At 51.3% G+C, this 24,537-nt stretch overlaps 1 protein-coding gene across 1 annotated transcript in view; it reads right to left on the minus strand.

Annotated features, from left to right (window-relative positions):
• LOC141077384 (uncharacterized) overlaps positions 1 to 24,537 on the minus strand; it is a 143,312-nt gene that overhangs the window by 59,174 nt on the left and 59,601 nt on the right. Inside the window, exon 5 of the mRNA XM_073564284.1 lies at positions 18,833 to 19,330. Coding sequence (XP_073420385.1) covers positions 18,833 to 19,330 — 498 coding nt within the window. The remainder of the gene's footprint in view (positions 1 to 18,832; positions 19,331 to 24,537) is intronic.

Here is a 24,537-nt window from a genome sequence, read left to right on the forward strand (position 1 = left end):
GAGCCTGTGTACAGTGTGACCCCGGCTGTACTGATATATTATCACCTCCTCCCTGACCTGTAATAGGTTATATCACTCCGGAGCCTGTGTACAGTGTGACCCCGGCTGTACTGATATATTATCACCTCCTCCCTGACCTGTAATAGGTTATATCACTCCGGAGCCTGTGTACAGTGTGACCCCGGCTGTACTGATATATTATCACCTCCTCCCTGACCTGTAATAGGTTATATCACTCCGGAGCCTGTGTACAGTGTGACCCCGGCTGTACTGATATAATATTATTATCACCTCCTCCCTGACCTGAAATAGGTTATATCACTCCGGAGCCTGTGTACAGTGTGACCCCGGCTGTACTGATATATTATTATTATCACCTCCTCCCTGACCTGTAATATGTTATATCACTCCGGAGCCTGTGTACAGTGTGACCCCGGCTGTACTGATATAATATTATTGTCACCTCCTCCCTGACCTGTAATAGGTTATATCACTCCGGAGCCTGTGTACAGTGTGACCCCGGCTGTACTGATATATTATCACCTCCTCCCTGACCTGTAATAGGTTATATCACTCCGGAGCCTGTGTACAGTGTGACCCCGGCTGTACTGATATATTATCACCTCCTCCCTGACCTGTAATAGGTTATATCACTCCGGAGCCTGTGTACAGTGTGACCCCGGCTGTACTGATATAATATTATTATCACCTCCTCCCTGACCTGTAATAGGTTATATCACTCCGGAGCCTGTGTACAGTGTGACCCCGGCTGTACTGATATAATATTATTATCACCTCCTCCCTGACCTGTAATAGGTTATATCACTCCGGAGCCTGTGTACAGTGTGACCCCGGCTGTACTGATATATTATCACCTCCCCCCTGACCTGTAATAGGTTATATCACTCCGGAGCCTGTGTACAGTGTGACCCCGGCTGTTTTGGGAAGTGCCGCATTTTCCGCCCCTGTTATTACTTTGCCCCTGGGGGCATTCATGGCTGTGGCCATTTTTCATGGAACCAGAACTGATAAAAACCGAAACTATTTCCGACTTACTGCTCCCAAAGCCATGGCCGGGCCTTACAGTTAACCCTGTCCACTCCTCTACACAGGAACGTTGCAGCCTACTTGAGGAAGCATCACATAAATCTACACGGTCACACAGTAAAGCACATTAGGACCCTTCGGAGAAGGACTTCGACGTCTTCTCATCCTTTTCATGCCCGCCGTCCTCGGTTAGCATAGAAATATAAAATACAATCACGACTACAGTCTTGAAACGTCTGGTCGTCTTCTCCAAGGGTAGTTGATATCGGCACGACATCTAGTCCTTCTAGATTAGGACCCAGACATGACTGGAAACAGTCCGAAACACTACAACAGTCCGATAAAATATAAGGGGAATAATGAATAATTGCATCAAACAAGCCGGTCCCACAATCAGATAAACTAGGGCTCTTCAGAGAGGGGGTATAACGTCTTCTCCACCCTTACATCAGTTTGGTTTTTGCACGTTGTTTAGCACGGTTATTACCACAAGTCTTATATTACTTTTTGGTCAAGTATATTCTGTGGCTTCATATGACGGTCTTATACAGCAGAGGCAAGCCGGAGGGAGACGCACCACTGCATTAGATAAAAGGTCATCTTTGTCTGCATCCATATTCTAAATGTATACGTTATGCCAATTTCTGCCATAAGTAAGTCTATCATGCTGCAGGTGCCCACTGCAGGAGCCCAATGCCAGGATTCTACCGCAGGAGCCCACTCCAGGAGACCCAAATCAAGAACCTCATGGCAGGAGCCCAACACCAGGAGTCTACAGCAGGAGCACACTCCAGAAGACCAACATCAAGAGCTTCAGGGCAGGAGCCCACACCAAGAACCTCACACCGGAAGACCCACACCAGGATTCTACAGCAGGAGCCCACTCCAGGAGACCCACATCAAGAGCCTCATTGCAAGAGCCCAACACCAGGAGTCTACAGCAGGAGCACACTCCAGAAGACCCACATCAAGAGCTTCACGGCAGGAGCCCACACCAAGAACCTCACACCGGAAGACCCACACCAGAATTCTACATCAGGAGCCCACTCCAGGAGACCTACATCAAGAGCCTCATGGCAGGAGTCCACACCAAGAACCTCACACCGGAAGACCCACTCCAGGAGTCTACAGCATGAGCCCAACGCCTGCAGTCTACAGCAGGAGCCCACTCCAGGAGACCCACATCAAGAGCCTCATGGCAGCAGCCCAATACCAGTAGTCAACAGCAGGAGCACACTCCAGAAGTCCCACATCAAGAGCTTCATGGCAGGAGCCCGCACCAAGAACCTCACACCGGAAGACCCACACCAGGATTCTACAGCAGGAGCCCACTCCAGGAGACCCACATCAAGAGCCTCATGGCAGGAGCCCAACTCCAGGAGTCTACAGCCTGAGCCCAACGCCTGGAGTATACAACAGGAGCCCACTCCAGGAGACCCAAATCAAGAGCCTCATGGCAGGAGCCCAACATCAGGAGTCTACAGCAGGAGCACACTCCAGAAGACCCACATCAAGAGCCTCACAGCAGGAGCCCATGCCAGGAGTCTACAGCAGAAGCCCACTCCAGGAGACCCACATTAAGAGCCTCACATGGCAGGAGTCCACACCAAGTTCCCCACGCCAATTCACACTAAACTCTGCCCACTTTTACAATAAAAGGGACTCATGAAAGTTGCAGCATATTAGGAGTATTAATGTGTATTTGTATACCTAGATTATAACATAGAATTCTGCTTACATAAATACCGGACCGAAATGCGGACAAGTCGCCATATACAGGGAGAAAAAGGGAGGTAAAAGAATTACCAAGAATCAACCAAAACAGTCTGTTGTAAGTAAATAAAACAATAACTTTATTTAGAAAATATATAGGGGACAGGAATGGGGAACGAGCAGGGACGGAAACAGGCGTGCCAGAGACCCCACAGTACAGACATGATTGTGTCACTCATCAGTGTATTGAAAGCTGTAGAGGGGTGTAGTTACATGTGGGGAGCCTGCTCTGTGTCAACACATATGGGTCTTATTAGAGATGTGTAGTACGTACTAAACACATAGTACATGATAGCAAATGGCCAAATTATGTAACTGTCAGGAACACCACACTGCACTTGCTCACTGAGCCAGTACGCGTTTCCTGAGTATAAAAACTGTGCACAAAGATACCTGCGGAGCGGGCAGCAGTGGTGACGATGCACGCTGCAGGTTCACAGGACCTGAAGCATGTGACTACTGAGGGCGTGGTCTAAACTCCAGAAAGCTAGGAGCTGAGGAAAACTCCTAAAAGGGTAACTACTGGAAATGTTACCAAGGGGCATAGACAGACAGAAACCAGATCAAGCCGAGGTCAAAGCACGAGATAGCACAACAGTACCAAAGGGTTAGGCAGAATGGATAGTCAGGACGTAGCAATAGATCAGAAAACCAGAACGGGCAATAGACGGTACAATACGGACAAACGGTAACGGAGTAACGATAGTCAAGCCAGGAGGTCAGAACCAGAGAAGACAATAGTACCAAAACGAGAGACTGAGTACAGAGTGAGGGAACAGACCGGGTCATACACGGGAAGCAAACAAGCAAAGCAGAGTACACGCACACCAGGGGTCAGACACACCAGAACAACAGTATAACTGACAGAGAACCCTGGTAAAGAGTGAGTATAAATACCCCTCCCAGATCCAGAAGGAGGCCACGTACACTTAACCCTGTGAGTGCAGGGCAAGAACTCTGTTCAAACCATGACAGAACCCCCCTCTTAACGGGGGCCACTGGACCCCCAGGTTAGTCTGGGTATCTGGCGTGGAAAGCCCGCAGCAGACGATCGGCATGCACCGAACTGGCCGGATCCCATGACCGATCCTCCAGAGAGTACCCCCTTCCAGTGTATCAGATACTGGAGTCTCCGGCGCACCCACCGGGAGTCAACAATGCGCTCTACTTCATACTCCAGCTGCCCCTCTACCAGCACTGGCGGAGCATTTGATGAGGGATCCTCTCTCACAGTCCCCACAGGCTTTAACAGGGACCTGTGGAAGACATCAGAAATTTTAAAGGAGGTGGGCAGCTGCAGTCGGTAGGCTACTGGGTTAACAACCTCCACAACTTTGTATGGGCCAATAAACTTGGGACCCAGCTTTATAGATGGTATCTTAAGCTTGATATTGCGGGTGGATAGCCACACCTTCTCCCCTACTGCAAATGCTGGACCTGACCCCCTCCTCCTGTCAGCAAACCGCTTATAGTTTTCCTGGGCCTTGGAAGTATTCCTCTGAACCTCCCTCCAAAGAATTCTAAGACGTTGTGTCGCACCTTCAGCTCCAGGACAACCTGAATCCATGCGGGAAAACTCTCCAAAATGTGGGTTAAACCCATAGTTGATCTGAAAGGGAGACTTCCCAGTAGATTGACTCACACGACCGTTGAATGCAAACTCTGCCATGGGCAATACCTCACACCAGTCCTCCTGCCTGGAAGAGGCCAAGCATCTCAGAATCTGCTCCAACGATTGGTTCGTGTGCTCAGTCTGTCCATTAGACTCTGGGTGGTAGGCAGTGGAGAAGGACAACGAAATCCCCAGCTTTTTGCAAAAAACCCTCCAGAACCTGGCTACAAACTGTACCCCTCTGTCTGACACCACATTCATAGGCACTCCATGTAACCTAATTATATGCTGCATAAATAAGCGGGCCAGGGTTTCAGCAGATGGTAACGCGGGGAGAGGTACAAAGTGAGCTTGTTTTGAAAACCTATCCACCACCACCCATATCACCGAGTTGCCCCTGGAAGCAGGAAGATTTGTGATAAAATCCATGGACAAATGTGTCCATGGTCTATCCGGAATTGGCAAAGGCACCAACTCCCCGGCCGGCCGGACCTGAGAACTTTTAGAACAAGCGCACACCCCACATGCAGTCACAAACTTTTTAATATCTGTTACCATAGAGGGCCACCAGAAACCCCTCGCAATTGCCCCCCGGGTAGCTGCAATCCCAGGATGAGCAGCACTCAACATAGAATTGTGAAATTCCTGCATAAGTCCGAGACGGAAACGTTCCGGTACAAACAATTTACCTGGGGGTTTACCACCCGGAGCCCGAGCCTGGGCTTCGAAAATCCCTCTCTAACTCAGATGAGATTTCGGCCACCACTACTCCTGGCTGAAGAATGGAGGAGGGAGGTTCTGGAGGGGACACAGAATCAAAGCTTCGGGATAAGGCATCAGCCTTGATGTCTTTAGATCCCGGGCGGAATGTGATGGTAAACTGAAATCGAGAAAAAAAAAAAAAAAAGCACCCACCGAGCCTGTCTGGGGGTCAATCTCTTGGCAGACTCGATATAAGCCAAATTTTTGTGATAAGTGATGACTGTAATGGGATGAACGGCCCCCTCCAGGAAATGCCTCCATTCTTCAAAAGCCAACTTTACCGCCAATAACTCTCTATTGCCGACATCGTAATTTCTCTCAGCAGAGGAAAATTTTTTTAGATAAGAAGGCGCAAGGCCTCAGATTAGGAAGGGTAGGAGGGCCCTGAGACAATACTGCCCCCACCCCCACTTCCGAGGTGTCAACCTCCACGACAAAAGGTCTTGACGGGTCGGGTTGTACCAATACAGGGGCTGAAGAAAAGCACTTTTTAATGTCATGAAAGAATTTTTTGCAGCTACAGACCAATTTTTTACATCAGCTCCCTTGAGAGTGAGGTCCGTTAGAGCAGGGGTCCCCAACCACCGGTCCGCGGCCCAGCACCGGGCCGTTGCAGTGCCCTTGCCGGTCCACGGACAGAAGGGGAGCCAGCGGCGGTGCAGCAGCGCCTGATACTCACCCTGCATCCCGCGGCAGCTTCATCCAGCGCTGAACGGTCACGTGTACCGCTCATTTAAGGTCATGAATATGGACGCCACTCATCTCCCATAGGCGTGGCGTCCATATTCATAGACCTTAATGAGCGGTATCACGTGACCGCTCCGCACAGGAAGAAGCTGAAGCGCCGCGAGATGCAGGGAGGCAAGTTTAGAGACGGGAAGGAAGTTCAGCGATGTGAGGGTAAGTATGATGGGGGAGGATGGGGGAGGCGAGCGGAGCCATATATACAAGGGAGGGAGAGTGGGAGTGGAGCCATATATACAAGGGAGGGAGGGTGGGAGCGGAGCCATATATACAAGGGAGGGAGAGTGGGAGCGGAGCCATATATACAAGGGAGGGAGAGTGGGAGCGGAGCCATATATACAAGGGAGGGAGAGTGGGAGCAGAGCCATATATACAAGGGAGGGAGAATGGGAGCAGAGCCATATATACAAGGGAGGGAGGGTGGGAGCGGAGCCATATATACAAGGGAGGGAGAGTGGGAGCGGAGCCATATATACAAGGGAGGGAGAGTGGGAGCGGAGCCATATATACAAGGGAGGGAGAGTGGGAGTGGAGCCATATATACAAGGGAGGGAGGGTGGGAGCGGAGCCATATATACAAGGGAGGGAGGGTGGGAGCGGAGCCATATATACAAGGGAGGGAGGGTGGGAGCAGAGCCATATATACAAGGGAGGGAGAGTGGGAGCAGAGCCATATATACAAGGGAGGGAGAGTGGGAGCGGAGCCATATATACAAGGGAGGGAGAGTGGGAGCAGAGCCGTATATACAAGGGAGGGAGAGTGGGAGCGGAGCCATATATACAAGGGAGGGAGAGTGGGAGCAGAGCCATATATACAAGGGAGGGAGAGTGGGAGCAGAGCCATATATACAAGGGAGGGAGGGTGGGAGCGGAGCCATATATACAAGGGAGGGAGGGTGGGAGCGGAGCCATATATACAAGGGAGGGAGAGTGGGAGCAGAGCCATATATACAAGGGAGGGAGAGTGGGAGCAGAGCCATATATACAAGGGAGGGAGAGTGGGAGCGGAGCCATATATACAAGGGAGGGAGAGTGGGAGCAGAGCCATATATACAAGGGAGGGAGAATGGGAGCAGAGCCATATATACAAGGGAGGGAGAGTGGGAGCAGAGCCGTATATACAAGGGAGGGAGAGTGGGAGCGGAGCCATATATACAAGGGAGGGAGAGTGGGAGCAGAGCCATATATACAAGGGAGGGAGAGTGGGAGCAGAGCCGTATATACAAGGGAGGGAGAGTGGGAGCGGAGCCATATATACAAGGGAGGGAGAGTGGGAGCGGAGCCATATATACAAGGGAGGGAGAGTGGGAGCAGAGCCATATATACAAGGGAGGGAGAGTGGGAGCGGAGCCATATATACAAGGGAGGGAGAGTGGGAGCGGAGCCATATATACAAGGGAGGGAGAGTGGGAGGGGAGCCATATATACAAGGGAGGGAGGGTTGTAGCGGAGCCATATATACAAGGGAGGGAGAGTGGGAGCAGAGCCATATATATAAGGGAGGGAGGGTGGGAGCAGAGCCATATATACAAGGGAGGGAGAGTGGGAGCAGAGCCGTATATACAAGGGAGGGAGAGTGGGAGCGGAGCCATATATACAAGGGAGGGAGAGTGGGAGCGGAGCCATATATACAAGGGAGGGAGAGTGGGAGCAGAGCCATATATACAAGGGAGGGAGAGTGGGAGCGGAGCCATATATACAAGGGAGGGAGAGTGGGAGCGGAGCCATATATACAAGGGAGGGAGAGTGGGAGCGGAGCCATATATACAAGGGAGGGAGGGTTGTAGCGGAGCCATATATACAAGGGAGGGAGAGTGGGAGCAGAGCCATATATATAAGGGAGGGAGGGTGGGAGCAGAGCCATATATACAAGGGAGGGAGAGTGGGAGCAGAGCCATATATACAAGGGAGGGAGAGTGGGAGCAGAGCCATATATACAAGGGAGGGAGGGTGGGAGCAGAGCCACATATACAAGGGAGGGAGAGTGGGAGCAGAGCCATATATACAAGGGAGGGAGAGTGGGAGCAGAGCCATATATACAAGGGAGGGAGAGTGGGAGCAGAGCCATATATACAAGGGAGGGAGAGTGGGAGCAGAGCCATATATACAAGGGAGGGAGAGTGGGAGCAGAGCCATATATACAAGGGAGGGAGAGTGGGAGCGGAGCCATATATACAAGGGAGGGAGAGTGGGAGCGGAGCCATATATACAAGGGAGGGAGGGTGGGAGCGGAGCCATATATACAAGGGAGGGAGGTTTGGAGCGGAGCCATATATACAAGGGAGGGAGAGTGGGAGCGGAGCCATATATACAAGGGAGGGAGAGTGGGAGCAGAGCCATATATACAAGGGAGGGAGGGTGGGAGCGGAGCCATATATACAAGGGAGGGAGAGTGGGAGCAGAGCCATATATACAAGGGAGGGAGGGTGGGAGCGGAGCCATATATACAAGGGAGGGAGGGTGGGAGCGGAGCCATATATACAAGGGAGGGAGAGTGGGAGCGGAGCCATATATACAAGGGAGGGAGGGTGGGAGCGGAGCCATATATACAAGGGAGGGAGAGTGGGAGCAGAGCCATATATACAAGGGAGGGAGGGTGGGAGCGGAGCCATATATACAAGGGAGGGAGGTTTGGAGCGGAGCCATATATACAAGGGAGGGAGAGTGGGAGCAGAGCCATATATACAAGGGAGGGAGGATGGGAGCAGAGCCATATATACAAGGGAGGGAGAGTGGGAGCAGAGCCGTATATACAAGGGAGGGAGAGTGGGAGCAGAGCCATATATACAAGGGAGGGAGGGTGGGAGCAGAGCCATATATACAAGGGAGGGAGAGTGGGATCAGAGCCATATATACAAGGGAGGGAGAGTGGGAGCAGAGCCGTATATACAAGGGAGGGAGGGTGGGCGCAGAGCCATATATACAAGGGAGGGAGAGTGGGAGCAGAGCCATATATATAAGGGAGGGAGGGTGGGAGCAGAGCCATATATACAAGGGAGGGAGAGTGGGAGCAGAGCCATATATACAAGGGAGGGAGAGTGGGAGCAGAGCCATATATACAAGGGAGGGAGAGTGGGAGCGGAGCCATATATACAAGGGAGGGAGGGTGGGAGCGGAGCCATATATACAAGGGAGGGAGAGTGGGAGGGGAGCCATATATACAAGGGAGGGAGGGTTGTAGCGGAGCCATATATACAAGGGAGGGAGAGTGGGAGCAGAGCCATATATATAAGGGAGGGAGAGTGGGAGCAGAGCCATATATACAAGGGAGGGAGAGTGGGAGCAGAGCCATATATACAAGGGAGGGAGAGTGGGAGCAGAGCCATATATACAAGGGAGGGAGAGTGGGAGCAGAGCCATATATACAAGGGAGGGAGAGTGGGAGCAGAGCCATATATACAAGGGAGGGAGAGTGGGAGCGGAGCCATATATACAAGGGAGGGAGAGTGGGAGCGGAGCCATATATACAAGGGAGGGAGGGTGGGAGCGGAGCCATATATACAAGGGAGGGAGGTTTGGAGCGGAGCCATATATACAAGGGAGGGAGAGTGGGAGCGGAGCCATATATACAGGGGAGGGAGAGTGGGAGCGGAGCCATATATACAGGGGAGGGAGAGTGGGAGCGGAGCCATATATACAAGGGAGGGAGAGTGGGAGCGGAGCCATATATACAAGGGAGGGAGAGTGGGAGCAGAGCCATATATACAAGGGAGGGAGGGTGGGAGCGGAGCCATATATACAAGGGAGGGAGAGTGGGAGCAGAGCCATATATACAAGGGAGGGAGGGTGGGAGCGGAGCCATTTATACAAGGGAGGGAGGGTGGGAGCGGAGCCATATATACAAGGGAGGGAGAGTGGGAGCGGAGCCATATATACAAGGGAGGGAGGGTGGGAGCGGAGCCATATATACAAGGGAGGGAGAGTGGGAGCAGAGCCATATATACAAGGGAGGGAGGGTGGGAGCGGAGCCATATATACAAGGGAAGGAGGTTTGGAGCGGAGCCATATATACAAGGGAGGGAGAGTGGGAGCAGAGCCATATATACAAGGGAGGGAGGATGGGAGCAGAGCCATATATACAAGGGAGGGAGAGTGGGAGCAGAGCCGTATATACAAGGGAGGGAGAGTGGGAGCAGAGCCATATATACAAGGGAGGGAGGGTGGGAGCAGAGCCATATATACAAGGGAGGGAGAGTGGGAGCAGAGCCATATATACAAGGGAGGGAGAGTGGGAGCAGAGCCATATATACAAGGGAGGGAGAGTGGGATCAGAGCCATATATACAAGGGAGGGAGAGTGGGATCAGAGCCATATATACAAGGGAGGGAGAGTGGGAGCAGAGCCATATATACAAGGGAGGGAGAGTGGGAGCGGAGCCATATATACAAGGGAGGGAGAGTGGGAGTGGAGCCATATATACAAGGGAGGGAGAGTGGGAGTGGAGCCATATATACAAGGGAGGGAGGGTGGGAGTGGAGCCATATATACAAGGGAGGGAGAGTGGGAGCGGAGCCATATATACAGGGGAGGGAGAGTGGGAGCAGAGCCATATATACAAGGGAGGGAGGTTTGGAGCGGAGCCATATATACAAGGGAGGGAGAGTGGGAGCAGAGCCATATATACAAGGGAGGGAGGGTGGGAGCGGAGCCATATATACAAGGGAGGGAGAGTGGGAGCAGAGCCATATATACAAGGGAGGGAGGGTGGGAGCGGAGCCATATATACAAGGGAGGGAGGGTGGGAGCAGAGCCATATATACAAGGGAGGGAGAGTGGGAGCGGAGCCATATATACAAGGGAGGGAGGGTGGGAGCGGAGCCATATATACAAGGGAGGGAGAGTGGGAGCAGAGCCATATATACAAGGGAGGGAGGGTGGGAGCGGAGCCATATATACAAGGGAGGGAGGTTTGGAGCGGAGCCATATATACAAGGGAGGAAGAGTGGAAGCAGAGCCATATATACAAGTGAGGGAGAGTGGGAGCAGAGCCATATATACAAGGGAGGGAGAGTGGGAGCAGAGCCATATATACAAGGGAGGGAGAGTGGGAGCGGAGCCATATATACAAGGGAGGGAGAGTGGGAGCGGAGCCATATATACAAGGGAGGGAGAGTGGGAGCAGAGCCATATATACAAGGGAGGGAGAGTGGGAGCAGAGCCATATATACAAGGGAGGGAGAGTGGGAGCGGAGCCATATATACAAGGGAGGGAGGGTGGGAGCGGGGCCATATATACAAGGGAGGTAGAGTGGGAGCAGAGCCATATATACAAGGGAGGGAGAGTGGGAGCAGAGCCATATATACAAGGGAGGGAGAGTGGGAGCGGAGCCATATATACAAGGGAGGGAGAGTGGGAGCGGAGCCATATATACAAGGGAGGGAGAGTGGGAGCAGAGCCATATATACAAGGGAGGGAGAGTGGGAGCAGAGCCATATATACAAGGGAGGGAGAGTGGGAGCGGAGCCATATATACAAGGGAGGGAGAGTGGGAGCGGAGCCATATATACAAGGGAGGGAGGGTGGGAGCGGAGCCATATATACAAGGGAGGGAGGGTGGGAGCGGAGCCATATATAAGGGAGAGAGAGTGGGAGCGGAGCCATATATACAAGGGAGGGAGAGTGGGAGCGGAGCCATATATACAAGGGAGGGAGAGTGGGAGCAGAGCCATATATACAAGGGAGGGAGAGTGGGAGCAGAGCCATATATACAAGGGAGGGAGAGTGGGAGCGGAGCCATATATACAAGGGAGGGAGAGTGGGAGCAGAGCCATATATACAAGGGAGGGAGAGTGGGAGCGGAGCCATATATACAAGGGAGGGAGAGTGGGAGCAGAGCCATATATACAAGGGAGGGAGAGTGGGAGCGGAGCCATATATACAGGGGAGGGAGAGTGGGAGCAGAGCCATATATACAAGGGAGGGAGAGTGGGAGCGGAGCCATATATAAGGGAGGGAGAGTGGGAGCGGAGCCATATATAAGGGAGAGAGAGTGGGAGCGGAGCCATATATACAAGGGAGGGAGAGTGGGAGCGGAGCCATATATACAAGGGAGGGAGAGTGGGAGCAGAGCCATATATACAAGGGAGGGAGAGTGGGAGCGGAGCCATATATAAGGGAGAGAGAGTGGGAGCGGAGCCATATATACAAGGGAGGGAGAGTGGGAGCGGAGCCATATATACAAGGGAGGGAGAGTGGGAGCAGAGCCATATATACAAGGGAGGGAGAGTGGGAGCGGAGCCATATATAAGGGAGGGAGAGTGGGAGCGGAGCCATATATACAAGGGAGGGAGAGTGGGAGCGGAGCCATATATACAAGGGAGGGAGGGTGGGAGCGGAGCCATATATAAGGGAGAGAGAGTGGGAGCGGAGCCATATATAAGGGAGAGAGAGTGGGAGCAGAGCCATATATACAAGGGAGGGAGAGTGGGAGCGGAGCCATATATACAAGGGAGGGAGAGTGGGAGCGGAGCCATATATAAGGGAGAGAGAGTGGGAGCGGAGCCATATATACAAGGGAGGGAGAGTGGGAGCAGAGCCATATATACAAGGGAGGGAGAGTGGGAGCGGAGCCATATATACAAGGGAGGGAGAGTGGGAGCAGAGCCATATATACAAGGGAGGGAGAGTGGGAGCGGAGCCATATATAAGGGAGAGAGAGTGGGAGCGGAGCCATATATACAAGGGAGGGAGAGTGGGAGCGGAGCCATATATACAAGGGAGGGAGAGTGGGAGCAGAGCCATATATACAAGGGAGGGAGAGTGGGAGCGGAGCCATATATAAGGGAGGGAGAGTGGGAGCGGAGCCATATATACAAGGGAGGGAGAGTGGGAGCGGAGCCATATATACAAGGGAGGGAGGGTGGGAGCGGAGCCATATATAAGGGAGAGAGAGTGGGAGCGGAGCCATATATAAGGGAGAGAGAGTGGGAGCAGAGCCATATATACAAGGGAGGGAGAGTGGGAGCGGAGCCATATATACAAGGGAGAGAGAGTGGGAGCGGAGCCATATATAAGGGAGAGAGAGTGGGAGCGGAGCCATATATACAAGGGAGGGAGAGTGGGAGCGGAGCCATATATACAAGGGAGGGAGAGTGGGAGCAGAGCCATATATACAAGGGAGGGAGAGTGGGAGCGGAGCCATATATAAGGGAGGGAGAGTGGGAGCGGAGCCATATATACAAGGGAGGGAGAGTGGGAGCGGAGCCATATATACAAGGGAGGGAGGGTGGGAGCGGAGCCATATATAAGGGAGAGAGAGTGGGAGCGGAGCCATATATAAGGGAGAGAGAGTGGGAGCAGAGCCATATATACAAGGGAGGGAGAGTGGGAGCGGAGCCATATATACAAGGGAGGGAGAGTGGGAGCGGAGCCATAAATACAGGTAGGGAGGGTGGGAGCGGAGCCATATATAAGGGAGAGAGAGTGGGAGCGGAGCCATATATACAAGGGAGGGAGAGTGGGAGCAGAGCCATATATACAGGGGAGGGACAGTGGGAGCGGAGCCATATATACAAGGGAGGGAGGGTGGGAGCGGAGCCATATATACAGGTAGGGAGGGTGGGAGCGGAGCCATAAATACAGGTAGGGAGGGTGGGAGCGGAGCCATATATAAGGGAGAGAGAGTGGGAGCGGAGCCATATATACAAGGGAGGGAGAGTGGGAGCGGAGCCATATATACAAGGGAGGGAGAGTGGGAGCGGAGCCATATATACAGGGGAGGGACAGTGGGAGCGGAGCCATATATACAGGGGAGGGAGAGTGGGAGCGGAGCCATATATACAGGGGAGGGAGAATTGGAGCGGAGCCATGTATACAGGATGGGACAGGGGAGCCATGCATACAGGATGGAAGAGTGGGAGCAGAGCCATGTATACAGGATGGGACAGGGGAGCCATGTATACAACAGGGGGAGCCACACAGAGCTGGACAGGACGGGGGGGAACCACACATACATTTTCTGATGATTAGAAAATAATCAGCAAGTACAGAACTCCAGTACAATTTTTCTTAAGTGCTCAATGCTCCATTTCCTTGTAGGTTCCAATCATCATTAGCAGTGATGGTCATCAGTAGAAGTAGCCCAGTGCTCCCACTGAAACAGAGAAACAAGCCAGGTGCTCCCACTCATTCAAAACCTATGGTGAGTTGAGTCACATTAAAAATGTTATAATTAAATTATAAGTATGCACTGCTAAACTACAACCACGTCCATAGCCCTGCCCCCTTATGACCAAAGCCCCGCCCCTGTCACACCTCCATCCCCGCCCTGCCGGGCCATGGAAGAATGGTCTTGCTTCAAGCCGGTCCCTGGTGCAAAAAAGGTTGGGGACCACTGCGTTAGAGGCTTTACCACCTGCGAGAAGCCCTTAATAAATTTCCTATAAAAGTTAGCAAAGCCCAAAAATCGCTGCAACCCTTTCAAGTCATGAGGCTGCACCCAATCCGTAACAGCCTGGACCTTCTTAGGATCCATGCGGAACCCCTCCCGTGACACAATCAAACCCAGAAAGGATACTTCTTGCATGAAGAATGAGCATTTTTCCAACTTGGCATACAAATGATTCTCCCTCAGTCTCATGAGAACCATCCGCAAATGGTGCAAGTGAGATTGACTGTCCACCGAGTACACCAGAATGTCATCCAAATAGATGACCACAAAACGACCAATTAAATCAGAGAAAATTACATTAATAAAATTCTGAAAAACAGCAGGAGCGTTGGTGAGACCAAAGGGCATAACCAAGTTTTCGAACAGCCCTTCAGTCGTCAGGAATGCTGTCTTCCATTCGTCCCCTTCCCGGACTCTTATAAGGTTGTATGCCCCACGTAAATCCAGTTTAGAGAACCACTTGGCCCCGGTGAGTTGGTTACATAGATCAGGAATTAGGGGGAGAGGGTATGTATTTTTCACAGTAATTTTGTTTAATTCCCGAAAGTCGAGGCACGGCTGCAAACCACCATCTTTTTTCTTAACAAAAAAGAAGCCCGCTGCCACAGGTGAAACAGAAGGCCTAATATGCCCTTTGCGGAGACTCTCAGTAATGTACTCCTTCATGGTTAGACGTTCGGGCCCGGACAAATTGAACAGGTGAGCCTTGGGTAACTTGGCTCCAGGGACTAGATTAATGGCACAATCAAAAGGTCTATGTGGTGGTAGCACCTCAGCCTCACTTTCAGAAAATACGTCTTCAAAATCTTTCCGGTACTCCGAAATACCTTCCAGACCGACAGACAACACTGACACAGATTTTACTGGGGTGACAAGAGTTGTCAAGTTACAACATAGACCGTTAGCCATACAACCCCACTGAATGACCTCCCCCGTGACCCAGTCAATAGTAGGATTGTGGCGTTGAAGCCAAGGCATACCCAGTACCAGTCCAGCCGGCAGATTATTTAGAACAAAACACCGTAATTTTTCCACGTGAGTGGAACCCACTTTCAGAGAAAAGGTATCAGTCATGAAACAAATTCCCTCCAGGGTGATAGGAGAAGAATCAATTGCCACGATTTTAACAGGATCTTTTAACCTGACTGTCCCTATCTTATGAAAAGTCACAACTTTGGCATCGATCAGATTAATAGAAGAACCACAGTCAACAAAGGCGGTAGTCACAAGCGGACCGCCTGTAAGTTCTAGTTCCACCGGAAGCAGAATTTTAGTAAGTGAGTAAAAGGGTACCTGGGAGTCTGGGCAACCTCCTCGATTATTACCCAGACTCAGTCGTTTTCCTGACGGCTTCACTGAAGGGCAAGAAGGACAGTTCCTTCTCCAATGTCCAGTGGATCGACAGTAAAAGCACAGTTGGTTGTTTCTACGGCGTCTCCTCTCTTTTTCCTCCAATGACGTGGCACCAATCTCCATGGGCTCGGGACTAGATGCAGAGTCTCTCAGATTGGAGAATAAAGGGGTCTCCTGCAGCATGACCCCTCTCGCCCGCAGCCTACGATCCATGCAGACAGCATAGATCATAGCGTCCTCCAAAGAATCCGGTGGAGGGTGAAGGGCTAGGACATCTTTCAAATGTTCGGACAGGCCTCTACAGAACAAACACCGGAGGGCAGCATCATCCCAGGAGACCTCAGCTGCCCAGCGTCTGAACTCAGAGCAGAACCACTCGGCCGAGTGTTTACCCTGGCACACACTCATCACCATGTCCTCGGCTAGCCTCACACAATCGGGTTCATCGTAGATGTGCCCGAGGGCCTCGAAGAAAGCATTCACTGACATTCTCTCAGGGGAGGTAGGGGGAAGGGAAAAAGCTCAAGCTTGATGGGAGCCCCCTAACAAAAACATAATGACCCCAACCCTCTGACTCTCATCCCCACAGGAGCCTTAGCGCGAAGAAGAGTTTGCACCCCTCCTTAAAAACCTTACATGTTTTTTTATCCCCAGAGAAAAAGTCAGGCAAATTAACAGGTGATTCAGGAGAGATTAAGGAAACATCTGGGGTACCCTCACCCCGGTCCCCAGAAGGAAAAGAACCCTGCATGGCATCAGCAACCTCCCTCTGAACCTGTTGCTGCGACTGAGCCAGGGTTCGCTGCTCCACAGACAGTTTTTGCATCATTTGAGTGAGGCTATTCACTTGCTCAGAGAGGGCATGCAGCGGATCCATGACTCAAGGAAAGAAAAAGTGCAAACCTCGTTTAAATGTTTGGGTCAGCTATAATGTCAGGAACACCGCACTGCACCTGCTCACTGAGCCAGTGCGCGTGTCCTGAGTACAAAACTGTGCACAAAGATAAAAAGAGAGAAGCCAGCGCTGCTGGTGGTCAGAACGCATAGCATGAGGTGCAATGCACATATTAACTTCTAACGGTATTCAAAATGAGACATTTGGCAAAATATTGATCAATACATTGAGCCACCCCGCCGCGCCAAGGCGATCTCATGTGGGGGGTCCTACTCTACATTTTGCCAAATGTCTCATTTTGAAAACAGTTAGATGTTAATATGTGCGCTGCACTTCATGTTATGCGTTCTGACCATCGGCAGCGCTGGCTTCTCTCTTTTTATATTTGCATATTGCGTCGTGGCTGACCACCACTATTGCCGTGCGCGCTGGGTCATGTTCGCCATTTTTGCTGTGTTCATTGTGATGGATCTAGGCTGCTGTGCACACACACAGCAGCCCCGCCCTGCCCCAGGCTTTATAATTTGTGCACCTGTGTCTGAGCCTGCATCGCCCTTCATCTGTGTTTGCTGGTTGGGCAGTGTATGGAGGTCAAACCTGAGATGTCTATGTTCAGACCTGGTTGGCCCTTATCTGCACTTGCTTCATCTGGCTGCACGGGAGCGATTCAGACATGTTTCAGGTACGGATTGCATTATATATGGTCTTGCTTTTAAAATATTCAGGAGGCCGTAATGGCACAGTGAATAATAAAAATGTAGAGTAGGACCCCCCACATGAGATTGCCTTGGCGCGGTGGGGTGGCTCAATTTATTGATCAATATTTTGCCAAATGTTTCATTTTGATTACAGTTAGATGTTAATATGTGCATTGCACCTCATGTTATGCATTCTGACCATCGGCAGCGCTGGCTTCTCTCTTTTTATATGTGCACAAAGATACCTGTGGAGCACGGCAGCAGTGGTGACGATGCACGCTCCAGGTTCACAGGACCTGAATCACGTGACTGCTGGGGCGTGGTCTAAACTCCAGAGAGCTAGGAGCTGAGGAAAACTCCTAAAAGGGTAACTACTGGAAATGTTACCAAGGGGCATAGACAGAGACAGAAACTAGATCAAGCCGAGGTCAACGCACGAGATAGCAATACAGTACCAAAGGGTTAGACAGAATGGATAGTCAGGACGTAGCAATAGATCAGAAAACCAGAACGGGCAATAGACGGTACAATAGGGGTAAACTGTAACGGAGTAACGATAGCCAAGCCAGGAGGTCAGAACTGGCAAAGACAATGGTACCAAAACGAGAGACGGACTACAGAGTGAGGGAACAGGCCGGGTCATACACGGGAAGCAAACAAGCAACGCAGAATACACGCACACCAGGGGTCAGACACACCAGAACAGCAGTATAGCTGACAGAGAACCCTGGTAAAGAGTGAGTATAAATACCCCTCCCAGATCCAGAAGGAGGCCATGAACACTTAACCCTGTGAGTGCAGGGCAAGAACTCTGTTCAAGCCATGACAGTAACCAACACCAGAAAATGTTTCATGATACCTGTGAGTGGGCTGCAGGCAGAGGCACACCAGGTCTGTGCATCCGCCCCAACGTGCGTTTCGGATGCTTATCCTTTTCTACAGCTATCAATACACTGATGAGTGATAGATTCATGTCTGTACTGTGGGGTCTCTGTGGCACGCCTGTTTCCATCCCCGCAGGTTCCCTATGCCTGTTCCCTATATATGTTATAAATAAAGTTGTTGTTTTTTTTTATTTACTTACAACGGACTCTTTGGTCGTTTTTGGTCATTCTTTTCCCTCCCATTTTCCCACTTTTACAATGTAGCAGAAGTTGTAAAAATTGGCAAAAAGTCACAAATTACTCTAAGTATGGAGTGTGCCTTAATTTGCCACTATTGTTACGTCCATGGCAAATGACTGATAACGCCCTAACGCAACAAGCACTCACCTTCTGGCTGCTGCTACATCTTTCCTCCATACTTTACACTGCAGCTCTCCATCTTTTAGCTTTGTACTGTATGACCATAAACTACAAGTAACCTCTGGTGAATAGAAATCAATGAGGAAACAAGTGTACAAACACTGAGGGAAGACGTCAGCAAGACCGATGAGCCGGAAAGGGGGACCATGCTCATTTCTTGTGATGGTGGTCGTGCTCTATGAAGTGCAGCCACCAATAATCGGAGGAGGAACCCATCCTGAGTGACCCCATGTAACTCTGTCAGGTGGTCTTACCTCCGGTGACCCGCAGGGTCCTGCTGATGGAGGCGGCTTCTGTCAGAGCCGGGTGTGACACATGGACGGACAGTTCTGCTCCGTTGTCCTCACCATAGCTGGGAGTGATGTGAGCAGAACATTGACAGCTGTAAGTGTAAAGTCTCTGCCAGTGAATGAAGCGGAGCAGACCGGGTCTACTGGAGGCCACCACTGCCGCCATGTCCAAGTGTAGGGGCGCCTGTGTGCGACTGACGGCCCCATTCACCAGACTCTGACGCTCTATGTCTATATTCACACTACTGCCCCCAGCATCCTCATCCCTCATGGCTTGGGCTGAGGGACCCGTAGCTCTGGATCTCCAGCTGTGGATGGTCTTCATCTCCGCTCCTCGTCTCCTCAGACATACAGAGATCTCCAGGTCGTTAGGCTTGAAGTTCTGAACATAAAAAGTCAACGTGGTCCTGGTCATGTCAGTCAGCAGATCGCTGCCGGTGATCTCAGAAAGGACAGGAGGATCTACAAGAAGGAGACACAATCGAGATCAGGAGCCATGACAACCAATGACCACAACCCTGACTGAGAAACCTGCCGATAATCCATCCCGATGTAACCAGTGACCACCTCCTGACTGGGAAACCTGCCGATATTCCATCCCAGTGTAACCAGTGACCACATCCTGACTGGGACACCTGCCGATATTCCATCCCAGTGTAACCAGTGATCACATCCTGACTGGGAAACCCGCCGATAATCCATCCCAATGTAACCAGTGACCACCTCCTGACTGGGACAACTGCCGATATTCCATCCCAGTATAACCAGTGACCACATCCTGACTGGGAAACCAGCCGATAATCCATCCCAGTGTAACCAGTGACCACATCCTGACTGGGACAACTGCCGATATTCCATCCCAGTGTAACCAGTGATCACACCCTGACTGAGAAACCTGCCGATAATCCATCCCAATGTAACCAGTGACCACCTCCTGACTGGGACAACTGCCGATATTCCATCCCAGTATAACCAGTGACCACATCCTGACTGGGAAACCAGCCGATAATCCATCCCAGTGTAACCAGTGACCACATCCTGACTGGGAAACCTGCCGATAATCCATCCCAGTATAACTAGTGACCACATCTTGACTGGGAAACCTGCTGATAATCCATCCCAGTGTAACCAGTGACCACCTCCTGACTGGGAAACCTGCCGATAATCCATCCCAGTATACCCAGTGACCACCTCCTGACTGGGAAACCTGCCGATAATCCATCCCAGTATAACCAGTGACCACCTCCTGACTGAGAAATCTGCCGATAATCCATCCCAGTGTAACCAGTGACCACCTCCTGACTGGGAAACCTGCCGATAATCCATCCCAGTGTAACCAGTGACCACCTCCTGACTGAGACACCTGCCGATAATCCATCCCAGTGTAACCAGTGACCACCTCCTGACTGAGACACCTGCTGATAATCCATCCCAGTGTAACCAGTGACCACCTCCTGACTGAGACACCTGCCGATAATCCATCCCACTGTAACCAGTGACCACATCCTGACTGGGAAACCTGCCGATAATCCATCCCAGTGTAACCAGTGACCACATCCTGACTGAGAAATCTGCCGATAATCCATCCCAGTATAACCAGTGACCACCTCCTGACTGAGAAATCTGCCGATAATCCATCCCAGTGTAACCAGTGACCACCTCCTGACTGGGAAACCTGCCGATAATCCATCCCAGTGTAACCAGTGACCACCTCCTGACTGGGAAACCTGCCGATAATCCATCTCAGTGTAACCAGTGACCACCTCCTGACTGGGAAACCTGCCGATAATCCATCCCAGTGTAACCAGTGACCACCTCCTGACTGGGAAACCTGCCGATAATCCATCCCAGTGTAACCAGTGACCACCTCCTGACTGGGAAACCTGCCGATAATCCATCTCAGTGTAACCAGTGATCACATCCTGACTGGGAAACCCGCCGATAATCCATCCAAGTGTAACCAGTGACCACCTCCTGACTGGGAAACCTGCCGATAATCCATCCCAATGTAACCAGTGACCACCTCCTGACTGGGACAACTGCCGATATTCCATCCCAGTATAACCAGTGACCACATCCTGACTGGGAAACCAGCCGATAATCCATCCCAGTGTAACCAGTGACCACATCCTGACTGGGACAACTGCCGATATTCCATCCCAGTGTAACCAGTGATCACACCCTGACTGAGAAACCTGCCGATAATCCATCCCAATGTAACCAGTGACCACCTCCTGACTGGGACAACTGCCGATATTCCATCCCAGTATAACCAGTGACCACATCCTGACTGGGAAACCAGCCGATAATCCATCCCAGTGTAACCAGTGACCACATCCTGACTGGGAAACCTGCCGATAATCCATCCCAGTATAACTAGTGACCACATCTTGACTGGGAAACCTGCTGATAATCCATCCCAGTGTAACCAGTGACCACCTCCTGACTGGGAAACCTGCCGATAATCCATCCCAGTATACCCAGTGACCACCTCCTGACTGGGAAACCTGCCGATAATCCATCCCAGTATAACCAGTGACCACCTCCTGACTGAGAAATCTGCCGATAATCCATCCCAGTGTAACCAGTGACCACCTCCTGACTGGGAAACCTGCCGATAATCCATCCCAGTGTAACCAGTGACCACCTCCTGACTGAGACACCTGCCGATAATCCATCCCAGTGTAACCAGTGACCACCTCCTGACTGAGACACCTGCTGATAATCCATCCCAGTGTAACCAGTGACCACCTCCTGACTGAGACACCTGCCGATAATCCATCCCACTGTAACCAGTGACCACATCCTGACTGGGAAACCTGCCGATAATCCATCCCAGTGTAACCAGTGACCACATCCTGACTGAGAAATCTGCCGATAATCCATCCCAGTATAACCAGTGACCACCTCCTGACTGAGAAATCTGCCGATAATCCATCCCAGTGTAACCAGTGACCACCTCCTGACTGGGAAACCTGCCGATAATCCATCCCAGTGTAACCAGTGACCACCTCCTGACTGGGAAACCTGCCGATAATCCATCCCAGTGTAACCAGTGACCACATCCTGACTGGGAAACCTGCCGATAATCCATCCCAGTATACCCAGTGACCACATCCTGACTGGGAAACCTGCCAATAATCCATCCCAGTGTAAGTGTCATGATCCAGTGTTGGATCTGGCGGTATTAAAAGCACAAAGTGAACTTTTTTTACTTTGGTTGAGTTCAAAGGTATTTTGACTGTCCCCGGTGGTGGTTAGCGGTATCGCACCATAGGTTTAGGTTAATGTTCACTTAATTAGGGATCAGGTGTGACTCCCTATAAAGGTGTGCTTAGGGGGTTCACTCACCGCTGGTGATATTTCTTTCTGAGTTGTTGGAGAGCCTGGTGGAAGGATGGAGCGGGATAGGAGTCCTGCGCAGTCAGCCAGAGAGGATGAGTGCCAGCTAATGGTGTCTGCAGGAAGGACTGGCATGGCTTGGTGGAGTCGCAGTTTGTGGTGTCGGCGGGAAGTGCGGGCATGGCTTGGAGGAGTGGCGACTTGGAAGAGAGTTGCACTCAGCATGCTCTACTTGGTTGCTGAGAACTGGACTCGAGCATGCTTGGATTCTTGGCAGAGGCTGGACTCATCTTGGGACTCTGTGTACTGGACTGCTGCAAGTGGTGATGGACTCTGCTCCAAGGCTGCACTATGGTGACGGATCCAGTTATGGTGATGGATCAGGGTGGAGGAGAAGATGCACACAGGTGGAGGGCTCTGTTGCTAGGAGCGCACGCAACAGAGCAAAGCTAAGTGGTGTTTCCCCTGTATTGTCTCTTTCCTCATGTGTGTTATTAGTGCAGTGGTGGGATTAGTCTCCGCACCGACCCATTCCCTAGTGAGGGTTTAGGGTCAGGGTGAGCAAGGGTGTCAAGGTACGCGTGCGGCGACAGGTGCGGAGCCTGTTTAGGGAATGTAAGGAGTGTAGGGACACTGGCTCAGGGGAGTGCAGGAGGTCTCCATTTCCCCATTCCCTATCGCAGGGCCCACCATTGTTAAAGTTTCCCAGGTTCCCCCCTTATTATTTTAATTCGCCGTACTGGAGGCGGTGTTTCCAGATATATGTATTTATAACGTGTAATACCCAAATTCGCCGGGTGGAGGCGGCGTATCCACCTGCACGTTTTATTGTTTAAATTCGCCCCACTGGAGGCGGTGTATCCAGGGTCACGTGTGTTATGGGTTTGCCTTGCGGCATCATCTGCGACCTGACACACGTGAACGTGACAGTAAGGACTTGGCCTGCATATCCGTTTCTCTGAAATCCTTGCCTTATGTCTGTCGCTCAGTTTCTACTTTGCCCTTAGTTTAGGTCATTTTTCCCTCATCCAAGATGGAGTCACGAGCCTCAACGGGGGCCATCTTATTTCCTGTGTTGATCTCTCTTGTTCCTGTCTGCTCTGTATATAAGGAGGCTCTGTATGATTACTCATTGCTTGAGTATACTCGTTCTTGGACTTGTTATCAAGCTGGAAGGACTGCTACCTAGCTCGTCTCTTCGTTACCTTGGGATACCCCGCCTGCCTGTGAATCTTGGTCTCATTGTAAAGACTTGTTTCTTCAGGATCAGCTCTGCACCCACCTCCACTTCAAGGACTGTTTCCTGCTAGCAGGCCTGGCCTGCTCTCCAGGTCTCTGGATCTGTCAACTTGGACTTCATACGTCTCCACGGTCTGTACGTTTGCTCACTGCGTTCTTATCTTCATCTGCTTTTACCCTGCTGTGTCTTATCTGTAAACCTGCTTGATTCTGATAAATACTACAGAACTGAAAACCTATGAGCTCAGGCCTCTTTTCTGATCCACGTCACTGACCTCCATTACACGGAGTATATAAAGTAATAACACCCAGTGTAACCAGTGACCACATCCTGACTGGGAAACCTGCCGATAATCCATCCCAGTGTAACCAGTGACCACCTCCTGACTGAGACACCTGCCGATAATCCATCCCAGTGTAACCAGTGACCACATCCTGACTGGGAAACCTGCCGATAATCCATCCCAGTGTAACCAGTGACCACATCCTGACTGGGAAACCTGCCGATAATCCATCCCAGTGTAACCAGTGACCACCTCCTGACTGAGACACCTGCCGATAATCCATCCCAGTGTAACCAGTGACCACATCCTGACTGGGAAACCTGCCGATAATCCATCCCAGTGTAACCAGTGACCACATCCTGACTGGGAAACCTGCCGATAATCCATCCCAGTGTAACCAGTGACCACATCCTGACTGGGAAACCTGCCGATAATCCATCCCAGTGTAACCAGTGACCACATCCTGACTGGGAAACCTGCCGATAATCCATCCCAGTGTAACCAGTGACCACATCCTGACTGGGAAACCTGCCGATAATCCATCCCAGTGTAACCAGTGACCACATCCTGACTGGGAAACCTGCCGATATTCCATCCCAGTGTAACCAGTGACCACATCCTGACTGGGAAACCTGCCGATAATCCATCCCAGTGTAACCAGTGACCACCTCCCGACTGGGAAACCTGCCGATAATCCATCCCAGTGTAACCAGTGACCACATCCTGACTGGGAAACCTGCCGATAATCCATCCCAGTGTAACCAGTGACCACATCCTGACTGGGAAACCTGCCGATATTCCATC

This window comes from Dendrobates tinctorius, unplaced genomic scaffold (genome assembly GCF_039654945.1).
Source record: "Dendrobates tinctorius isolate UK_male_01 unplaced genomic scaffold, ASM3965494v1 ptg000445l, whole genome shotgun sequence".
NCBI lineage: Eukaryota > Metazoa > Chordata > Amphibia > Anura > Dendrobatidae > Dendrobates > Dendrobates tinctorius.